This window comes from Leucoraja erinacea, chromosome 4 (genome assembly GCF_028641065.1).
Source record: "Leucoraja erinacea ecotype New England chromosome 4, Leri_hhj_1, whole genome shotgun sequence".
NCBI classification, from domain to species: domain Eukaryota; kingdom Metazoa; phylum Chordata; class Chondrichthyes; order Rajiformes; family Rajidae; genus Leucoraja; species Leucoraja erinaceus.
Genome location: NC_073380.1, coordinates 59714441 through 59734816, shown reverse-complemented (window position 1 = coordinate 59734816; position 20376 = coordinate 59714441). Strand labels below are relative to the sequence as shown.

The 20376-nt window shown below is 46.1% G+C and overlaps 1 protein-coding gene across 2 annotated transcripts in view; it reads left to right on the top strand.

Moving 5' to 3' along the window:
• Positions 1 to 20376, top strand: part of LOC129696467 (guanine nucleotide-binding protein G(s) subunit alpha-like) — a 219322-nt gene that overhangs the window by 126749 nt on the left and 72197 nt on the right. For both annotated transcript variants that reach the window (XM_055634388.1, XM_055634390.1), the window contains exon 5: positions 19492 to 19589. In XM_055634388.1, coding sequence (XP_055490363.1) covers positions 19492 to 19589 — 98 coding nt within the window. The remainder of the gene's footprint in view (positions 1 to 19491; positions 19590 to 20376) is intronic.

Here is a 20376-nt window from a genome sequence, read left to right as displayed (position 1 = left end):
TGAAGAATTAATGGGTGCAATTGCATGTCAGACAGGTATGGGGACCAAGATGTGAAGAGATGATTTACGAGGATGTTGCCAGGACTTGAGGACCTGAGCTATAGGGAGAGGTAGAAGAGGCTGGGATTTTATTCCTTATAGCGCAGGAGGATGAGCTCGGCGGCTCTGGAGGCCAAGTCAATGGATTTCAAGGTGGAGATTGACATTGTTGATTAGTAAGGTGTCAGGGGTTATGGGAAGAAAGCAGGAGAATGGGGCTGAGAAGGAAAGATACATCTGCCATGATTGAATGGTGGAGTAGACTCGGTGAGTCGAATGGCCTAATTCTGACCTGCAAGGTCATCCTTTGTCCAGCTCCACGCCACATTCGCTGTGGTCCACCTAACACCCAACAACAGTGCTGGGAAGAGGATCGAGATTCTATCAAAGGACCAAATTAAAATGCAATGATAATGAACTTGGGATTATTAACTGAACAACGCTCTAATCGGCGGAGCCCTAAGTGGATCGGAAACATAGCTGCTGACACAAGTAAAGAGAGAGCTTATTCCACCGAGAGAGCTTTCCGTTGAGCATGAACCGAAACCAGTCCTCTGTGAATTGGATAATTAGAACTTAAAGGAATAAAAGAGGGGAGAGTTTAAGTGAGGAAATGGTGATGTGTGAGAGGAAGGGGCAGTAATGCACAAACACACTAATGCATCGCAAAATAGGAGAGAGCTCAAATTAAAGCTGTTGAATGTGAATGCACAAAGCATTTGTTATTAATGGTTGTTGCAAGAGGGACTGAGCACAAAACTAGAGAGGACGTTGTGCTGCAAGCTGAGAGATGGTGGGGGGTAGTCAAAAAAGTGGAGTTGCAACTGATAGATTGGTCAATGGACATTGGCATAGTGGCGTAGCAGTAAAGGTGCTACCTCACAGCGCCCGAGATCTGGGTTCGATCCTGACCCCTCGTGCTGTCCGTGTAGAGAGGGTTTTGCTGCAAGGGTCTGAAGAAGCATCCCGACTCAAAACGTCCACGTAATCTAGGCTAGTTTATATTATTATCATCGCGTGTACCTAGATAAGCGCAAAGCTTATCCAGTCAAAAATCATACTACAGACAGACACAAAGTGCTGGAGTAACTCAGTGGGTCAGTCAGCATCTGTGGAGAAAAAGGATTGGGGACCTTTCTTCACATGAGGGGGGACCTCATTGAATCTTACCGAATAGTGAAAGGCCTGGATAGAGTGGATGTGCAGAGGATGTTTCCACTCATGGGAGTCTAGAATAGAAGGCATAGCCTCAGAATGTACCTTTAGAAAGGAGATGAGGAGGCATTTCTGTAGTCAGAGGGCAGTGAATCTGTAGAATTCATTGCCACAGACTGCTGTGGAGGCCATCATGGGGTAATTTAAAGGTGGAGCTTGACAGATACTTAATTGTGTGCCAATTAATAAATGGTGTCAAGAGTTACGGGGAGAAGGCAGGAGAGTGTGGTTGGAAATGAAAGATTGAATGGTGGAGTAAACTCAATGGGCTACTTTTGCACCTATGATTTATGAACTTCTTTGAGGGGGCATTGTGAAGCAAAGGCTTTCTCTACCACTGTCCTGTCCGAGGGGTACTCTGGGGGTGAATTAGTTGAACACGTTGAAAACCGAGATAGATTTTTAGTTACTAGATGACCTCGGGGCAGTCAAGAAAGTGGAGTTGAAACCAATAGTCAGATTGGTCAAAGGACATTGGCATAATGGGCAGCGGGAGAGGTGCTGCCTCACAACGCCAGAGAGCCGGGTTCGATCCTGACCTCTGGTGCTCTCCATGCGGAGTTTGCACGTTCTCTCTGTGACAGCATGGGTTTCCTCCGGGTGCTCCATTTTTTTCCCACATCCCAAAGACGTGCGGGTTTGTAGGTTAGTTAAACTCTGTAAATTTCCCTTTTGTGTGCAGGGTGTGGGAATCAAAGTGGAATAACATAGAACTAGGTGCCTTTTACATAGAACGGGTGATCTATGACCGACATGGACTTGGTGGGCTGAAGGGTCTATTTAAAAGCTGTATCTCTAAATTAAACTAGACTAAATTGTGGGCGCAACGGTAGAGGTGAAGCCTTACACTAACAGAGACCCGGGTTCGTTCCTGACCGCGGGTGCTATCTGTGTGGTGTTTCCACGTAATCCCTGTGACTACTGGGTTTTATTGAATGACAGAACAGACATGAGCAGCATTTAAGAAACAGGTGCATGGATAGGACGGGTTTAGAGAGATACGGGCCAAACGCAGGCAGGTGGGACTAGTGTAGCTGGGGCATGTTGGCCGGTGTGGGCGTTGGGGCTATTTCCACACTGTATGACTCTATGAGTCTAACCATTTGGAAAGAACAGTCAGAAGGAACGCGAGGCAAAGATGCCCTAAAATAAAGGATGAATGAAAGAAAATAATAGCAAATAATCTTGTCCCAGAAGAGAAACAATTAGAGTCAGGATGGATAGAGATAAACAGGGATAATAAACACTGCTTGGAGTAGTTTATCAACCCTTGGCACCAGCTACACAGTTAGGGAGAGAAACAACTTTAAAAAAGCATTTTGCAAAAATGATTCGATAATCAAGAGATTTTCAATCTTTATACAGATCGAGCAACTCAATTTAGTTTTGATTTACCACCTCAGATTTTGCTTGAGTAGCTTGCACCCCAGCAGTATGAGCGCCATTGACTTCTCTAACTTCAAGTAGCCCTTGCTTTCCCTCTCTCTCCATCGCCTTCCCAATTCTCCCACCAGTCTTACTGTCTCCGACCACATTTTATCTATGTACCGCCCACTCCCCTGACATCAATCTGAAGCAGGGTCTCGACCTGAAACGTCACCCATTCCTTCTCTCCAGAGATGCTGCCTGTCCTGCTGAGTTACTCCAGCATTTTGTGTCTAATTTCAAATTAGTTTAGTTTAGTTAAGAGGTACAGCGCAGAAACAGGCTCTTCAGGCCCAATGAATCTGCTCCAACCATCGATCCTTGCACACTAACACTATCCTACAAACTAGGGACAATTTACAATTCTTGCTTAAGCCAATTAACCTACAAACCTGTACATCTTTGGAGTGTAGGAGGAAACCGGATATCCCGGAGAAAACCCATGCGGTCACGGGGAGAACGTACAAACTCCCTAAAGACTCCACCCGTAGTTAAGGGGCTGTCCCACTGCGGCGACCTAATCCGCGAGTTTAGAAGAGTTGCTTTCGACCTTCAAGCTCGAAGGCACTCGCCTGGAAAACCTCGAGCTGGATCGACCGTCTGCGGGAACTTCCTTCGAGCATGAAGGAGAGTTCCAGCGACCTCATAGGACCTCCTAGGATCACGTGTCGACTATGCTGTGAGTTTGGGTCAAGGGCAAACTCTTCGAAACTCGCAGATTAGGTCGCCGCAGTGAGACAGCCCTTTATGGGTCGAACCCGGGTCTGGCGCTGTAAGGCTCTGCTACTCTGCCACTTCGTGTAAGAAATGTTGAGGATAACTTTTACTGAAGCAAGAAGTCATGGAGATAACTATGGAACTGGGCTATTTTACTGAGAAATGATTAGTTAATAATTTCTAGGAGAGACACCCAGATGAAATGCGATCACAATATGGTACATTTTCTTTATACAATTTGAGAGTAAGTAAGTAAGTAAGTAATATTTATTTATATATAGCACTTTTAAACAAAATCACTTTGAACCAAAGTGCTTTACAGAGATTGATTAAACTAATTGAATAGATTAAATGTCAATAAATCCATATAAAATAAAAAAGAAAAAAGACACAGAACAGTACACTATAGAAATCAACAAGAAACGTCCCCCCACAGTAGAATTCACTGTGAGGGAAGGCACTAAAAATATCCAGTTCTCCTCCTCATAGTCCACCCGAGGTCGGGGTCTATATGTGGCCTCCTCAGCCAACCCGGTGTTTTCAGGCCCTCTTGCCGCGAAGCTGGATCATCGGCGTCGGGTGAACATTCTTCAGCGGCTTGGACTGAAGCGGCCGCTTCCTCCCCGGAGACTGCATTGTCCAAAGTTCTCAGGCCGCGCCGGTGGGACCTCCGACTCTGGCGATCTCGGATCCCAGGCTCCGCGGTATTTTAAATCCAGTGCCACCCGCCCGCGGCTGGACGCTCTGCAGCCGCAGCTCAACGATGTTGCAGTCGGCGGTCACAGAGTCTTGAAATTAAACTGAACCATGAGGCATCCATTAGTCATTGGGAAATTCGAGAAGAGATTTAAAAATTAAATATGGCAAGCTTGTAAAGAAGTAATTAAAAATATTCAAAAACTGAAAAACAAAATTCCACAAGTACAGTGATTCATGTGTGGCCATCTAAGGAGGTTAAAGATGTGGTTAAATTAAAAGTAGTTGGGAAATGGGTATGTTTTAGGACATCATTCCTTTTTTCTGATGGTCAGAACTGTTTTCCCAGGGTGGAAATGTCAAAGACTTGAGGCGTAGCTGTTAGGTGAGGGTCAAAGTTTAAAGGAGATGTTTAGTTAAGAAATGTTGCTTGGAAACAGGCCCTTCGCCCCCTGCGAGTCCACGCCAACCAGCGATCCCCGCACACTAACACTATCTTACACACTAGGGACAATTTACAATTTTAACCTACAAGCCTGGACGTCTTTGTAGTGTGCAAAGAAACTGGAGCACCCGGAGAGAACCCACGCATGTCACGGGGAGAACGTATAAACTCCGTATAGATGGCAACAGTGGTCAGGATCGAACCCAGATCTCTGGGGCTGTAAGGCAGCAGCAACTCTGCTGTGCCTGACTACGAGTGCTCTCTGTATGGGGTTTGCACGTTCACCCCGTTACCGTGTGGGTTTTTGTCCAGGTGCTCCGGTTTCCTCCCACACTCCAAAGAGGTAGGTTAATGGTCTACAGTTAACATTATAAATTGTCCCCGGTGTGCTAACGTGTGGGGGGGTAACAATACTTGTGTAATGGTACGACTACTTTGGGTAGCATGCAAAAAAGTACCTCACAACATGTGAAATAAGAATCCAATACCAAAGCGAACACCAGAATGGTGATGTTACTGTGACATCAAAAAGATGTACAAAGGAAGGAGTAATAACAAGGAACTGCAGGTGCTGGTTTACACCAAAGAAAGACACAGAATACTGGAGTAACTCAGGCAGCATCTCTGGAGAAAATGGATAGGTGATGTTTCAGGTCGAGACCCTTCGTCAGTCTGATTGCAGTTGTGTGTGGGGGGGGGGGGGGGTTAAAAAGTCAGGGAGTGAAGAGAGGGCCGGACAAATCTTAGCCGAAAACATATTACCTCAGGCACGGGGGTTCCTTGATAGGCAGATTATTGGATAGAAACAGGTGTGAACACAAAAGCAATACATAGTTGTGAACTGTAAAGCTTCATGAAGGATGGTGGGGAGGGGAGGGGAGGGGGGGAGATAAGGTCTTAATTTCTTGAGTCAGAGGGTGGTGAATGAGTGGAATTCACTGCAGCAAACAGCTGTGGAGGCCAAGTCATTTTTAAAGCGGATTAAGCCAATTAACCAACAAACCTGCACATCTTTGGAGTCACCCAGGTCGCTGGTGCTGTAAGGCAGCAGCTCTACCACTGTAGACTTGCTGGCTGTGCAGACGGTGCCAGAGATCCAACTTCGATCTCCACTGTGTGTGTTTGCATGTTCTCCCTGACTGCATTAGTTTCCTCCGGCTGCTCCGATCTCCTCACAAATACTAAAGAAATGATGCTGATCTATAGCTTAATTGGCCCTTTATAAATTGCCCCTAGTTAGCAAGGAGTGGATGGAAAAGTGGGATACCGTAGAACAAGTGTAGGCGGTTGATCGATGGTCAGTGCAGGCACGGTTTGCTGAAGGGCCTGTTTCCATGCTGTATCTTTGAATCAATCAATTGACGTTAGCACTGAACACAATGATGTTTTAATGAAGTCATTCAGTTGCTTCAGGCAGCGATGAGGGGGTTGAAAAACTTCCAAGTCCTCTTGGATTCAAACTCGAAGGAACTTGGGCAGAGATTAAAATGAAGATGGGAAAAGCTGGAAATGTTCGGCTGCCCGGGAGTATTTTGTTGTTGGGCAGAAGGCAAAGACTGAACTGAAAGCCATCATTCGCCCCTCTCTCCCTCTCTCTCTCTCTCCCCCCTCTCCCTCCCCGCTCTCTTGCTCTACCCCCTCACACTCTCTATTCATGCTCTCTCCCCTCTTGTGCTCCCCCTCTTCCTCTCCCCCTTCTCCCCCTACCCCTTTTCTCTTGGCCCCTTTCTCTTCCCCCTTTCTCTCCATTTATTAGTGCCATTCCCTGAATCTGTATTTATTGCCCTGCCCTAATTCCCCATTTACCATTGCCCTGCCCTAACTCCCCATTTACCAGTGCCCTCCCCTAATTCCCCAATTCCCCCCCCATTTACCAGTGCCCTCCCCTAATTCCCCCATTTACCAGTGCCCTCCCCTAATTCCCCATTTACCAGTGCCCTCCCCTAATTCCCCATTTACCAGTGCCCTCCCCTAATTCCCCATTTACCAGTGCCCTCCCCTAATTCCCCTTATACCAGTGCCCTCCCCTAATTCCCCATTTACCAGTGCCCTCCCCTAATTCCCCATTTACCAGTGCCCTCCCCTAATTCCCCATTTACCAGTGCCCTCCCCTAATTCCCCATTTAGCAGTGCCCTCCCTTAATTCTCTCACTGAATACAGAGGGAAGCCACACTATTTCTCTAGCTGGCACCAGTTACAGAAGGACCTACACCGATCGCCACCCCACCCCCCCGCCACACACGGACATGTGAGAAGTGGACAGGATTGCGTTGGACTGAGATTGCCGCCAGCAACAAACGGCCTCCCCACACTCTCCAGGAAGTGTGGACTTGAACAAGATCTGACATCCCAGCGTGAGTCCCTGTTTTAGAGAGACCCGTGGAGGAGGCTGACAATTAGTGTGAGGCAGAATAAGCCAAGTATGGCAAGCAGCTGCTGAGCTATTTATCCACACTTGGCACTGTTCAACAATATATGTATTTTTTGCTTTTTCTGGCTGGGTAGTTTTGATTTTTCAGAGAATCTTCAGGGACTGTTTCTTAATTTTCACGCAAATGGTGGTGTATGTATGGAACGAGCTGCCAGAGGAAGTAGTTGAGGCAGGTACTATCTCAATGTTTAAGAAACAATTCGACAGGTACATGGATAGGACAGGTTTAGAGGTTCTAATTAAGCAGATTCTAATTGCCTGAAGAGGGAATGCTGAGGTTTTTATAAAATCTGTAATGGCTAGGGATCTGATATCTCTCCCCTGTGTCTACTGATTGAGTCGTTAGAAAGTACAAACAACAGCAGATGCAGGTTTATTCCAAAAATAGACACAATGTGCTGGAGGAACTCAGCAGGTCAGGCAGCATCTCCGGAGAAAAAGGATAGGTGAAGTTTTGGGCCCGGTCTGAGGCAGGATCTCGATCCGAAACATCACCTATCTCTTTTCTCTGGAGATGCTGCCTGGCCTGCTGAGTTACTCCAGTACTTTGTGTCTATCAGAGCCTAGGTAGAACTCCCTGCTGCCTCTGATCTTAGAGTTGATCTTAGAGGAACAAATACCTCCTCATGGATGGTATAATAGCTGCACGGTGGCGCAGCGGGTAAAGTTGCTGCCTCACAGAGACCCAGGTTCAATCCTGACTACAGGTGCTGTCTGTGCGGAGTTTGCACGTTCTCCCTGCAGCCACGTGAGTTTCCTCACTGTGCTCCGATTTCTTCCCACATCCCAATGACTTTGTAAACCTTGTAGGTTAATTGGCTCTGTAAATTTCCCCTAGTGTGTTGGGAGTGGATGTGAATCTGGGATATCATAGAACTAGTGTGAACGGGTGATTGATGCATGGCGTGGACTCGGTGAAATAAGTGTTTCCATGCTGCATCTCAAAAATGTAATTAATTTAGTTTGTTGTCACATGTACTGAGGTACAGTGAAAAGCTGTTTTGTTGCATGCTAACCAGTCAGTGGAAAGACAATACATGATTGCAATCAAGCTGTCCACATGTGCAGATACAGGATAAAGGGTATAAACTAAACGAAAAGCTTTGCATTTTCACTCACAGGGTCTGACTATAGGCTGCTCCTGTTGATCATTGTGGCTGGCTTGTTAGTTTGTAGAAGTTAGGAACATTATTTATGGCACCAATTTGTGTGGCAAGTGCCTTTTCACTAACATCTAGTGTGCTTCTCTGAGGGAAGTGTGATCATAAACTTACTTCACAGTAAATAAATATATTTGAATGGTTCCTGGCTGTGAGACCCATTGCTACGATGCATCACTGCAGTACTGCTGATGTCACATTTAGAATCAAGAACTGCAGAACTTTACGGGCAGCACGGTGGCGCAGCGTTAGAGTTGCTGCCTTACAATGCCAGAGGCCTGGGTTCGATCCTGACTACAGACACTATCTGTACAGAGTTTGTAAGTTTTCCCTGTAACTGCGTAGGGTTTTCTCTGGGATCTCTGGTTTCCTCCCAGTATTCCAAAGACATAGGCTAATTGACTTGGTAAAATTGTAAATTGTCCCCAGTGTGTGTAGGATAGTTTTGGTGTGTGGGGGGATGTGTGTGTTGGGGTGGGTGGGGGGTGGGGTGGGGTGGGAGGGAAGGGGTAACTTTTAAATCTCTCCCTGCACGGGAGACCCGACCTTTTCTTCGTCGGGTCTCCGTTGTCGTTGGGGCTGCAATGAGGTGTGGCTTCCAACAGAAGACGACCGGGTACTCTGGTGCCGCCTCACCTCACCGTCGCGGAGTTAATAGCAAAGATAAGCGAAAGTGGAGCGCTGCAGTAATTCGGCCCGAGGAGATTCGACCACATCTCTGGCGGACGAAAAGCCCGCGGGGTGGAAGACTTTTCGAGGGCTCCTCAACGGCGACTTCTGTATTCAAAGAGCTCAAAATGGGCCTGAAACACAAAGAACTGCAGATGCGTGGCTTTATACGACAATCGATCGCCAGCCGGGGGCTTTGACAACTCTGACATGGGGGAGGGAGAGTGCAGTGGAGAGATAAGTTTTTTTGGCCTTCCATCACAGCGATGTGATGGATGTTTATGTAAATTATGTTGTGTCTTGGGTCTATTTGTTTGTAATGTATGGCTGCAGAAACGGCATTTCGTTTGGCCCTCAAGGGGTCCAAATTACAATTAAATTGAATCTTGAATCTTGAATCTTGAATTGTGGCCGCCCCATTACAGGAAGGATGTGGAAGCTTTGTAAAGGATGTGGAGGAGGTTTACCAGAATGATATCTGAACTTGGGGGTATCAGCTACAGGGAGAGGTTGAACAGACTTGGATTGTTTTCTCTGGAACACTGGAGTTGTGGGGAGACCGGATAGAGATATATAAAATGATGAGCTGCATTGATAGGGTAGACAGTCAGAACCTTTTTCCCAGGATAGAAAAATCAAATACCAGACGATGAAAGGGACAATGTCTGAAGGAGATGGGCGGGTTTATTTACACAGTGGGTGGTGAGTGCCTGGAACGTACTGCTGGGATCAGCGGTTACATAGAAACATAGAAACATAGAAAATAGGTGCAGGAGTAGGCCATTCAGCCCTTCGAGCCTGCACCGCCATTCAATATGATCATGGCTGATCATCCAACTCAGTATCCTGAACCTTCCTTCTCTCCATACCCCCTGATCCCTTTAGTCACAAGGGCCACATCTAACTCCCTCTTAAATATAACCAATGAACTGGCCTCAACTACATTCTGTGGCAGAGAATTCCAGAGATTTACCACTCTCTGTGTGAAAAAAGTTCTTCTCATCTCGGTCCTAAAAGATTTCCCCCTTATCCTTAAACTGTGACCCCTTGTCCTGGACTTTCCCAACATCGGGAACAATCTTCCTGCATCTAGCCTGTCCAACCCCTTAAAAATTTTGTGAGTTTCTGTAGCTTCTGTTGAGACAGATCTGATGGCTGCATTTGCGAGACATGAATCGACTCAGGGAATGCAGGGATATGGATTATACACAGGTGGATAACAGATGGACTTGGCAGCGTGTTTGGCACAAACGTTGTGGGCCAAAGGGCATGTTCCTGTACTCTTCCATGTTGATTGTTCATCGAGTCTATAGATGTACCAGTCAGAAATAGGACCACGTTTCGTATCGGGACACTTCTTCAGTCTCTAGGTGACGTTTTGGATCAGGACCCTTCCTCAGTTTGTAGAAGGGATCCAACCAGAAACGTCACCTACCCATGTTCTCCAGAAATGTTGCCTGACCCACAGAGTTACTCCAGCACTTTGTCTTCTTTGGTTATGTTGGTTGCTTGGACAGGAACATTTTAGAAGGATATGGGCCAAATCCATTTGGCAATTATAGACTCTTGACCCATGATGGGTCTTGATTAAGCTGCAGGAAATTGTAACCATACCACATCTCTAGAGCAGTAACATGCCAAAGGCAATTGAATGCAGCAGGCCCATTGTTGGAAGCATGTACTGCCCAGAGCATGTAAACCACATCTTTGACCTTATTTCTTTGGAGCCAGAACTTCCAGGTGTATGACGTGGTGTGGAAGGGGCCCTCGTGGGTCTCCGCGACTGTAGGGTTTAACTGGGTGGGGTTTTCTGTTTTTGTTTTGTTTGAGCTAAATTTGAGCTACCGGAGAGTTGGAGCAAACAAAAGTCATTGTCAGCAAACACACAAACCGCTCGTTCTGTTCCCGTGTGGGCTTTCCCAAGTGAATCTCCTCTGCTCCTGACTCCCCAAAGATGTAATCTGTTTGTGCGTGCCAGAGTGTTACAAAAAAAACCATAATGAAGCACCCGTTTATAAATAGAGCTCGTCTCGATAGGGATGGGTGCATCGTGGGCACATACATTTGATCCCAATCAACAGCTCAAGACAATGTAGTCATCTGCTGGCTTGTGGTGGGCTTGTCGAGGAGTTGCACCATGCAAGAAGGAGTTAGAAGCCTTTTGCTGAGCTTTATCAGGCTTGCGTTAATCTTGATCTGGTGATCAGTCCTGAACACAATTAATGCTCTCAAGCTGGACACAAAGTGCTGGAGTAACTCAGCAGAACAGGCAGCATCTGGGGAGAGAAGGAATGGGTTAAGTTTTGGGTCGAGACCCTTCCAAACGTCACCCATTCCTTTTCTCCAGACATGCTGCCTGTCCAGCTGAGTTACTCCAGCATTTTGTGTCTATCTTTGGTTTAAACCAGCATCTGCAGTTCCTTCCTGCACATAACTCTATGAAGTACTTGAACTTAGGCATCATACAATATGAAGCATTTGAACCTAAGCGTCATACAGTCCCTTCAGCCCAACTATCCCATGCCGACCACCAAGGTGACCCATCTAAGCTAGACCCACTTGCCTATCTTTGTCCCATATCCCTCCATATCCTTTCTCTCTACGTTCCTGTCCAAATGTTTTTTTTAATATTATAACGACTACAATTCATAGTCATGGTCACAGAGCACAGGAAAAGGCCCTCTCTCAGCCCACTGGTATCTTGAAGAATGGACGAAGGTCTCTATACTGAGAGAGCAGTGATGCAGTGAGCAGCGAGCACTTGGCAGACGTCTCGAAACTTGAATGGACCCAAACAGTGAAGGATGGAATTGTAGTTGGAACACGTGTAATCCAGGGGTGGAGGAAGCAGGGGAAAATGGCAGACAAATCCTTGACCCTCATTCTGCTGCTTGGACAAGACCACACCAAGCAACATGAGGCCTGGCACGGACACTCGGCAACTACTAAACAGGGTGCCAGATTCCCTGCCTCGGCGAGGCCACCAACATAATCAAGGACCAGTCTCACCCTGGTCATTCCCTCCACTCCTCTCCCATCGGGCAAAAGGTAAAGAAGTGTGAAAACGCACACCTCCAGATTCAGGGACAGTTTCTTCCCAGCTGTCATCAAACAAATGAACCATCCTATCAACAACTAGAGAGTGGTGCTGACCTCCCATCTCCCTCATTCGAGACCTTCGAACCTAGCCTTAATCGTACCTGTCTTTCATCGCATTTTACTGCCATTTATCTTGCACCAAACTTTATTCGCGTTACTCCCTTTATCATGTATCTGTACACTGTGGACGGGCCGATTGTAATCAGTTATTGTCTTTCCACTGGTACACAAAAAAGCAGCTTCGGACTGATCGGGGGGGGGGGGGGGGGGGGGGGGGACAAGAAAGGAAAAAGGGGGAGGAGCCCGAAGGCTGGGAGATGGGAGGAGACAGCAGGAGGGCTGAGGAAGGGGAGGAGACAGCAAGGACTAACAAAATTGGGAGTATTCGATGTTCATGCCCCCGGGATGCAGACTCCCCAAGCGGAATATGAGGTGCTGTTCCTCCAATTTCCAGTGTTGCTCGCTGTGTCCATGGAGGAGACCCAGGACAGAGAGGTCGGATAAGGAGTGGGAGGGGGAGTTGAAGTGCTGAGCCACCGGGAGGTCAGGTTGGTTATTGCGGACCGAGCGGAGGTGTTCGGCGAAACGATCGCCCAACCTCCGCTTGGTCTCACCGATATAGATCTGTGACATCTAGAGCAGCGGATGCAATAGATGAGGTTGGAGGAGGTGTAGGTAAACTTCTGTCTCACCTGGAACAACTGCTTGGGTCCTTGAATGGGGAGGTAAAGGGACAAGATAGATAGATAGATAGATAGATAGATAGATAGATAGATGTTGCCACACAACCAATCTCTGGTAATGCGGTTGCAAGGAAAAAGTGCCCACAAAACATCCACCACAGGAGGGGGGGTGGTAAGGCGGGCCAGTCCTCCTACATTTTCCCCGTGAAAGCCGTTGCTGCGAAGAACAAAGTCAAAGTCAAGGTGACAAGGGGCTCTTATGGAGGGAGCGGGCTTCTTGGTGCGGGCCGGCGGTCAAAGTTTTAAAGTACCTGCCGTGCCGCAGCCGCAGATACCGCAATCTGGGGGAGATGGGGATATGGTAAGTCCATACCGCGCCCACGGTGAAGCGAGTGGGGCGTCACGTTCTTCCCCCGGGTCCTCCACGGGGGTGGCGAAACTGACACCAGGATTATTCTGTTGTATTTGCCAGCTGCCGCGGGCCAGCGTAATGGAGCACTGGGGCGAGTCCCAAGGTCTCACCCGCTCCGGTGAGGATCCAGGGGGGACTGAAGCTCCCCTTGTTCTCCGAGGAAAGGCCGCCCGATACTCGATGTTAGGCCACGGTGGATGATCTGAAAGAAAAGAGAGCAGCATGGAGGAGGCGGGGGTTTCCCCCTCACCCCCCACACACCACCCCCCACACATAACACACTAAGAAACAGACCCTGGTGCGAGCCTCATCTATGGTGGAGGAGGGGAACCCCCGTTCCCTGAAGAATGAGGACATTTCAGATGCCCTGGTGTGGAATGCCTCATCCTGCGTGCAGATGCGGCGTAGACGGAGGAATTGGGAGTAGGGGATGGAGTCCTTACAGGAAGCAGGGTGGGAAGAAGTGTAGTTCAGATAGCCATGGAAGTCAGTCCACTGACTGGTTAGCACGCAGCAAAAGCTTTTCACAGTACCTCAGTACACGTGACAATAAACTAAACTCGACTACCTTGACTGAGGTGCAACAATCGAGCCTCCATGTGAGTAATACACACAGGAATGAGGACTGAAAGGCAGCACTAGATTTAGCTTGAGGCAGAGATTGGTCAAAGGGAAATGAGGACCCAGTGAATGCCCAGGCCATTGGCACTGTGAAGTGTGCTGGAAGAGGCAGTGAAGGTTTCAGTCCAGCATAACTCATGGTTCCATGTCTTTGGAATGAAAAGATCATAGCTGTGCCCACGGGAAGGTGATTAATTCTTCATACTCTGGCAACTGCTGGGAGTCAACATGAGCACAAGCAGCCTCTGTTGTGCCCATTAAGTGCCTGGCTACAGACACGTTTGTGTATGTCAGACCACATTTATGGTACCTCCAGCACTTTGTGCCTTTTTTTTTTGTTAAACCAGCATCCTCTGGCACGGTGGCGCAGCGGTACAGTGCTTTTACAGCGGTTGCTGCTTTACAGCGCCAGGGACCTGGGTCCGATCCTGAGTACGGGTGCTGTCTGTACAGAGTTTGCATGTTCTCTCTGTGACTGCATGGGTTTTCTCCAGGATCTCCGGTTTCCTCCCCCACTCCAAAGACGTACAGGTTTGTTGGTTAATTGGCTTGGTAACATTGTAAACTGTCCCTAGTGTGTAGGGTAGTGTTGGTATGCGGGGATCACTGGTCGGTGTAGACTCAGTGGGCCAAAGGGAAGTATTTCTAAACTATACTAAATCTCATGTACTAGTGAGGCATTGAGTCATAGTGGGGAAACAGGCCCTTCAGCCCAACCTGCCCATGCTGCCCAATAAGCCCCATCTATACTAGTCCTCCCTGCCTGCTTTTGACCCCTATCCCTCTAATCCATGAACCTGTCCAAATTTTGAATGTTGTGATAGGAAATGCCTCTAGTACCTCTTTAAGTTTTGTTTAGTTTAGAGATACAGCACGGAAACAGGCCATTCGGCCCACCGTGTCTACGTTGACCAGCGATCAACCCGTACACTAATACTAACCTACGCACTAGGGACAATTTTATAATTAACAGAAGTGAATTAATCAACAAACCTATACGTCTTTGGAGTGTGGGAGGAAACCTGGGCACCCAATTAAAATCCACGCGGTCATGGGGAGAATGTACAAACGCCGTACAATAGCACCCATAGACAGGATTGTACCCGGGTCTGCAGCACTGCAAGTAGCAATGTTACAACATTTTGAGATTTTAAAAATCAAGTCTACAATTTATCTCATCAGATAAAACATAAAAATAAGTTTAATTTGACACCTAATTCACTTTCATATCTTCAGTATTAAAAATGTTATGGCCGTTTTCATACTCGGAAATTATCATCTTGTTCCCTATTGCTTTTCCATTGACTTGACACAAAAGCTGTGATCGAGGACAGTCAAAAGCCCATAACTTTCTTAAAAATTAAGAGAACTGAATGAAATGTTCAGTTATTATGGATTGAAGCATTCTGAAACAAATATAAAACATCTTACTTGGATGACCTGAAATTAAAGCATATAATTAGTTAATTACCTTATTGTAGCTAATTACAAAATTGACCATTGTGACGGAAATAGAAACACCCAGACTGCCTTGAAAATTCAAAAATGTGATATTCTCAAGATCAGAATTTGAATATTATTGTATTATATGCTGTAAGTCCGTAACAGATATGTAAATAAATTACAATTTCTAGCAATAGACCAGGTCTTTATGAAGATCAGTTGCTAGCTGGTACATTGGCATATCATAATCAGTAGCATCATCATACTCCTTGTGATGGTAACCAATAAGCAACTCTGTACACCTTGTTTTTCCACAACTTTACAATTTTGGCATTGTAAACTACAAGTTTTTGCTCTTCAAACCACACATGACATGCCTTTCTGCCCACTACTTTCCCATTAATAATGTCCTGTAGATTCCAATTTCTTAAGAAAAGGATATTTTTTTTAAATAGCCTAAGTATCCAAATAACAAACCAAGAATTCACAATATAACATGATTTTTAAATCTCACTGTCATGAATGTATATGCCAGATGGAAGGAATTTAATGTTTAATTCCCATAAATTAATCTAGAAACATCTACCCAAAATAAAATCAAATTATTGTTTTTTGCACATGTGACTCAAATTGTTGTGAATATTTAGTTTAAAAATAATGATCATGGAGAGAGAGAATAACACAAAATATAGACACTTTAGACGGCTTATCTCCAAAGAAAATGGGCATTTTAATCATCTTACTTCTGGAACGTGATCCATTGGAACGTTGCATTTGCGGTGAATTTGAACCCCATATCGGCAGGAAAAACATTGCCGGTTTGTACGGGGCCCAAATCACATTTTCGCAACGTAAAATTAAATTAAAGCCATCCCAAGAAGCAAGATTATAGGTAAAATAGATGACTTGCACTCTGTTTCATCCCATTCTTGCGATTCGTCACGTTGTAGGCATTGAGGGCGTTCAAAGTCACTTTTTATTTTAATCCAAATATTAAATTGTACAGCGATATTTTTTTAAAATAGCGCGAATGGGAGGCGGATCGATTATTCCAGTTTAGCAGCCCGAGGAAATCCACCTCCGATAGGCAGTACAAAACGGCATTTTAATCCCGCCCCCCCCCCCCCTCCCCACATGGCCAGTGGCAGAACTGCAGTGACGATGAAGGTAAGTATTGTAACATCGCTACTGTAAGGCAACAACTCTACCGCTGCACCATTCTGCCACAATTTTCTGGCAGCCCGTTTCATATACCTACCATCATTTGAGCCAGCTCTGCCATTCAATATGATCATGGCTGATCATCCAAATTAAGGCTGAGGAGAAACAAGGAATAGATGCTGGGTCACAGTAAATACGGCACAAAGTGCTGGTGCAATTCGGCGGGTCAGATAGCACTCTGGAGAAAAATAATGGGTGATGTTTCGAGTTGGGACACTGCCTAAGTAGAAGAAAGTATCCCAGATCTGTGAGTAGTCAGAGGAGCACATTCCCTGGTGTTCAACCCACAATGGATGTAGCGAGCGGCACAAACACGCGGTCTACTGGGGAAGGTTCTCGTGTGCAGTCAGTAATTTAATCCTTTGGGTACCAGGGTGGCAGTTTTTAAAGACTTTTAATGACTCTTCAACCATTACCCGGGTGTTGATGTAACATTGACTGAAATTAGGCACAAAATGCTGGAGTAACTCCATGGGTCAGGCATCATTTCTGGGGAAAAATTGGAATAGGCTTTTCGTGTCAAAACGTCAAATATTCATTTTCTCCAGAGATACACCTGACCCACTGAGTTACTCCAGCATTTTGTGTCTTTCTTCTATATAAACCAGCATCTGCATTTCCTTCCTCCAACACTTTGACTGAAATACCTCCTTCAACGTAGTTCATATGTAAGTCATTTGGCCCCTCAAGTGTACACCGCCATTCAAGCATGGCTGATCTATCTTTCCCTCTCAATCCCATTCTTCTGCCTGTTCCCCATAACCCTTGACACCCTTACTAATCAAGTATCTGGTCATCTCTGCCATAAAAATACCCATACCAAATATTAAGGTGATCTCCTAGCAATTTGTTACATTTAACTCCAATAAGAAAGAAAGACTAATTTTTACATGGCATCTTTTACGTTAAAGATTGTTCCAATGCACTTGGTAGACTCACAGTTATTATTTGTGTAGTTACTTTTATAATTCAGGAAATGTTGGCCGCTAACATTATTGATGGGTTAACCTTCAGACAGGATGCTCCCACAAATATGATAATTGTTTGTCACAGTGGTGCAGCAGTAGAGTTGCTGCCTTATAGCACCAGAGACCTGGGTTCAATCCTGACTATGGGTGCTGTGTCTACTGAGTTTGTACGTTCTCCCCATGACCGTATGGGCTTTCTCACTCATCTGCTCATTGAAGCTAGCAATGGGATTCAAGAAAAATTGTTAAAGCGTTGATAATCGTGAACAAAATCATGAGAGGAATAGATCGAGTAGACGCACAGAGTCTCTTGCCCAGAGTAGGGGATCGAGAACTATATGTTTAGGGTGTGGGGGGGAAGATTTAATAGGAACTTGAGGGGTAACTTTCATACAAAGGGTTTAGTTTAGGGATACAGCGCAGAAACAGGCCCTTCAACCCACCAAGTCCGAGCCGCCCACACTAACACGATCCTACACACAAGCGACAATTTACAATTTAACCAAAGCCAATTAGCCTCTAATTCTGTATGTTTTTGGAGTGCGAGAGGAAACCGGAGCACCCGGAGGAAACCCACGCAGGTCACGGGGAAAACGTTCAAACCCCGTACGGACAGCACCTGTAGTCAAGATCAAACCCGGGTCTCTGGTGCGGTAAGACAGCAACTCTACCGCTGCGCCACCGTGGTGAATGGGATGAACAGCTGGGGGAGGTAGTTGAGGGTAATACTATCGCAATGATTAAAAAGCATTTAGACAGGTACATGGATAAGGCAGGTTTAGAGGTATATAGGCTAAACGCAGGCAGGTGGGACTAGTATAGATGGGACATGTTGGCAAGTTAGGCCAAAGGGCCTGTTTCTCAGCTGTATGACTAATCAACAACCTGTCAGAAAAGGTACTTAAATCAGAGTGAGGATGTCAAGATAGTCAATCTTTACTACTGGGCACAGAAATATCTATTTTTAACTATAATTTTGATAATTGAGTGGTTCTGAAACACCAGTAGATTGAAAAGCATTTTTTATTTACTGGATAAGATTCATTAGTCAGGGGAATTGAAGTTGGTGAAATTCTAAAGACCGTCCTTCGACTAAATGAAGTGGTGCAGGAGAAGTGTGGTCTTTGTTACTTTATTTTTATAAGCATTTTCTCCTCTTTTGTTCTTAGTTCAATGGATCTCCAGGCTCAATCTGGAAGATTGGATTCCTTTGATTTAAAAATAATTTACTCTTTGAAAGATAAAATTGTCATCAGTCAGACACATAAATCCATACCTTTGTAGCCAGTAAGGAGCAACCTCATCTGAAGTCCATGGGCAGGACATAAAAACGTAGAAAATAGGTGCAGGAGTAGGCCATTCGGCCCTTCAAGCCAGCACTGCCATTCAATATGATCATGGCTGTTCATTCAAAATCAGTACCCCGTTCCTGCTTTTTCCGCATATCCCATGATTCCGATAGCCCTAAGAGCTAAATCTAACTCTCTCATGTACAAAGACATGTACAAAGGTGTAAAGATTTGGGGCGACACGATGGAGCAATGGTAGAGTTGCTGCCTCACAGCGCCAGAGACCCAGGTTTGATCCTGACTACTGTTGCTGCCTGTACGGAGTTTGCACATTCTCCCTGCGACTGCGTGGGCTTTCTCCGGGTGCTCCGGTTTCCCCCCACACTCCAAAGACGTACAGGTTAATTGGCTTCAGTAAAAATTGTAAATTGTCCCAAGTGTGTGTAGGATATGGCTGGGATATGGTGTGATTGCTGTTCAGCACAGACTCAGTGGGTTGAACGACCTATATCTCTGAACTCAACTAAACTATAAACTAAATTAAATCCTGTGGAGAAAGGAAATGCAGGTGCTGGTTTACACTGAAGATAGACACAAAGTGCTGGAGTACTCAGTGGGTCAGGCCACATCTCTGGAGATAAAAGCATGGGTACCATTTCGGGTCAGGACGCTCCTTCAGACTCTTGAACTAAAGCCAGGTAAGGGGAGGTGGATTTCGAAGAATGAAACAGGTAGATGATAGAAACTGTGAGTGAATGAAAAACAGAAATGGTATAAAGAGACACAAAGTGCTTCAGTAAAAGTTGTAAATTGTAGCAGTTGTAAACCCCACATGTGCAGTTCCTTGTATCTCCATGGTATAAAGTGGCATGTTTCAATTTGATAAATTTGATAAATAAAAGTCACCTGTTAGTTTTGTATCATGTTTATTTAACAGAACTTTTCCTCCTGTTACAGGAATTTTTTGATCACGCAAAAGCACTTTGGGATGACGAGGGTGTGAAGGCGTGCTTCGAGAGGTCCAACGAGTACCAGCTCATCGATTGTGCACAGTAGTGAGTACACCACCATTTGCTCAGACCACATTTGGAGTATTGTGAACAGTTTTGGCCCCACATCTGTGGAAGGATGTGCTGGCGCTGGGGAGGGTCCAGGGGAGGTTGACGAGTATGATCCCAGGGTTGAGTGGGTTAACATATGATGAGTGTTTGAAGGCACTGGGCCTGTACTCGCTGGAGTCTAGACGGATGAGGGGAAACCTCCGAATAGTGAAAGGCCTGGATAGAGTGCATGTGGAGAGGATGTTTCCACTAGCGGGAGAGTCTAGGATCATAGCCTCAGAATAAAAGGATGTACCTTTGCAAAGGAGATGAGGAATTTCTTTAGTCAGAGGGTGCAGGGCCGGTCTTAGGATGTGCGGGGCCCAATTGGGGACAATTTTCATAGAAATATAAATAAATAATTATAAATGAGTCGCGTGTCGTGAGTAATATGACAATTCGGGGGAGAGTTCCTTTCACAGCGTGTGGGGAGCCTAGCCAGGGGTAAAGTTTGCAGGGATAGCAGGAGCGTTGAGAAGGAGGAGGTAGGGTTCATGCCAGTAACTCACTCACTCACCGCTGCTGCGGCGCTCCGGGCGCGGAGCAACCACATTGTGGCCGAGGAGGGAAGCAGCTCGCGTGGCTATGAGCGGCCGCCATCAATGGACAGCGGAACCGACTGCCATCTCAGCGCCTTCTGCCAGCCCGCTCACCTCTGGCAGTGCTCTCCGTCTGAACAGTGAGGGGATCAGCTCAAGAGCAAAGATGATAGAGTGGAGTGGGTCAACGGGTGATGGATAAC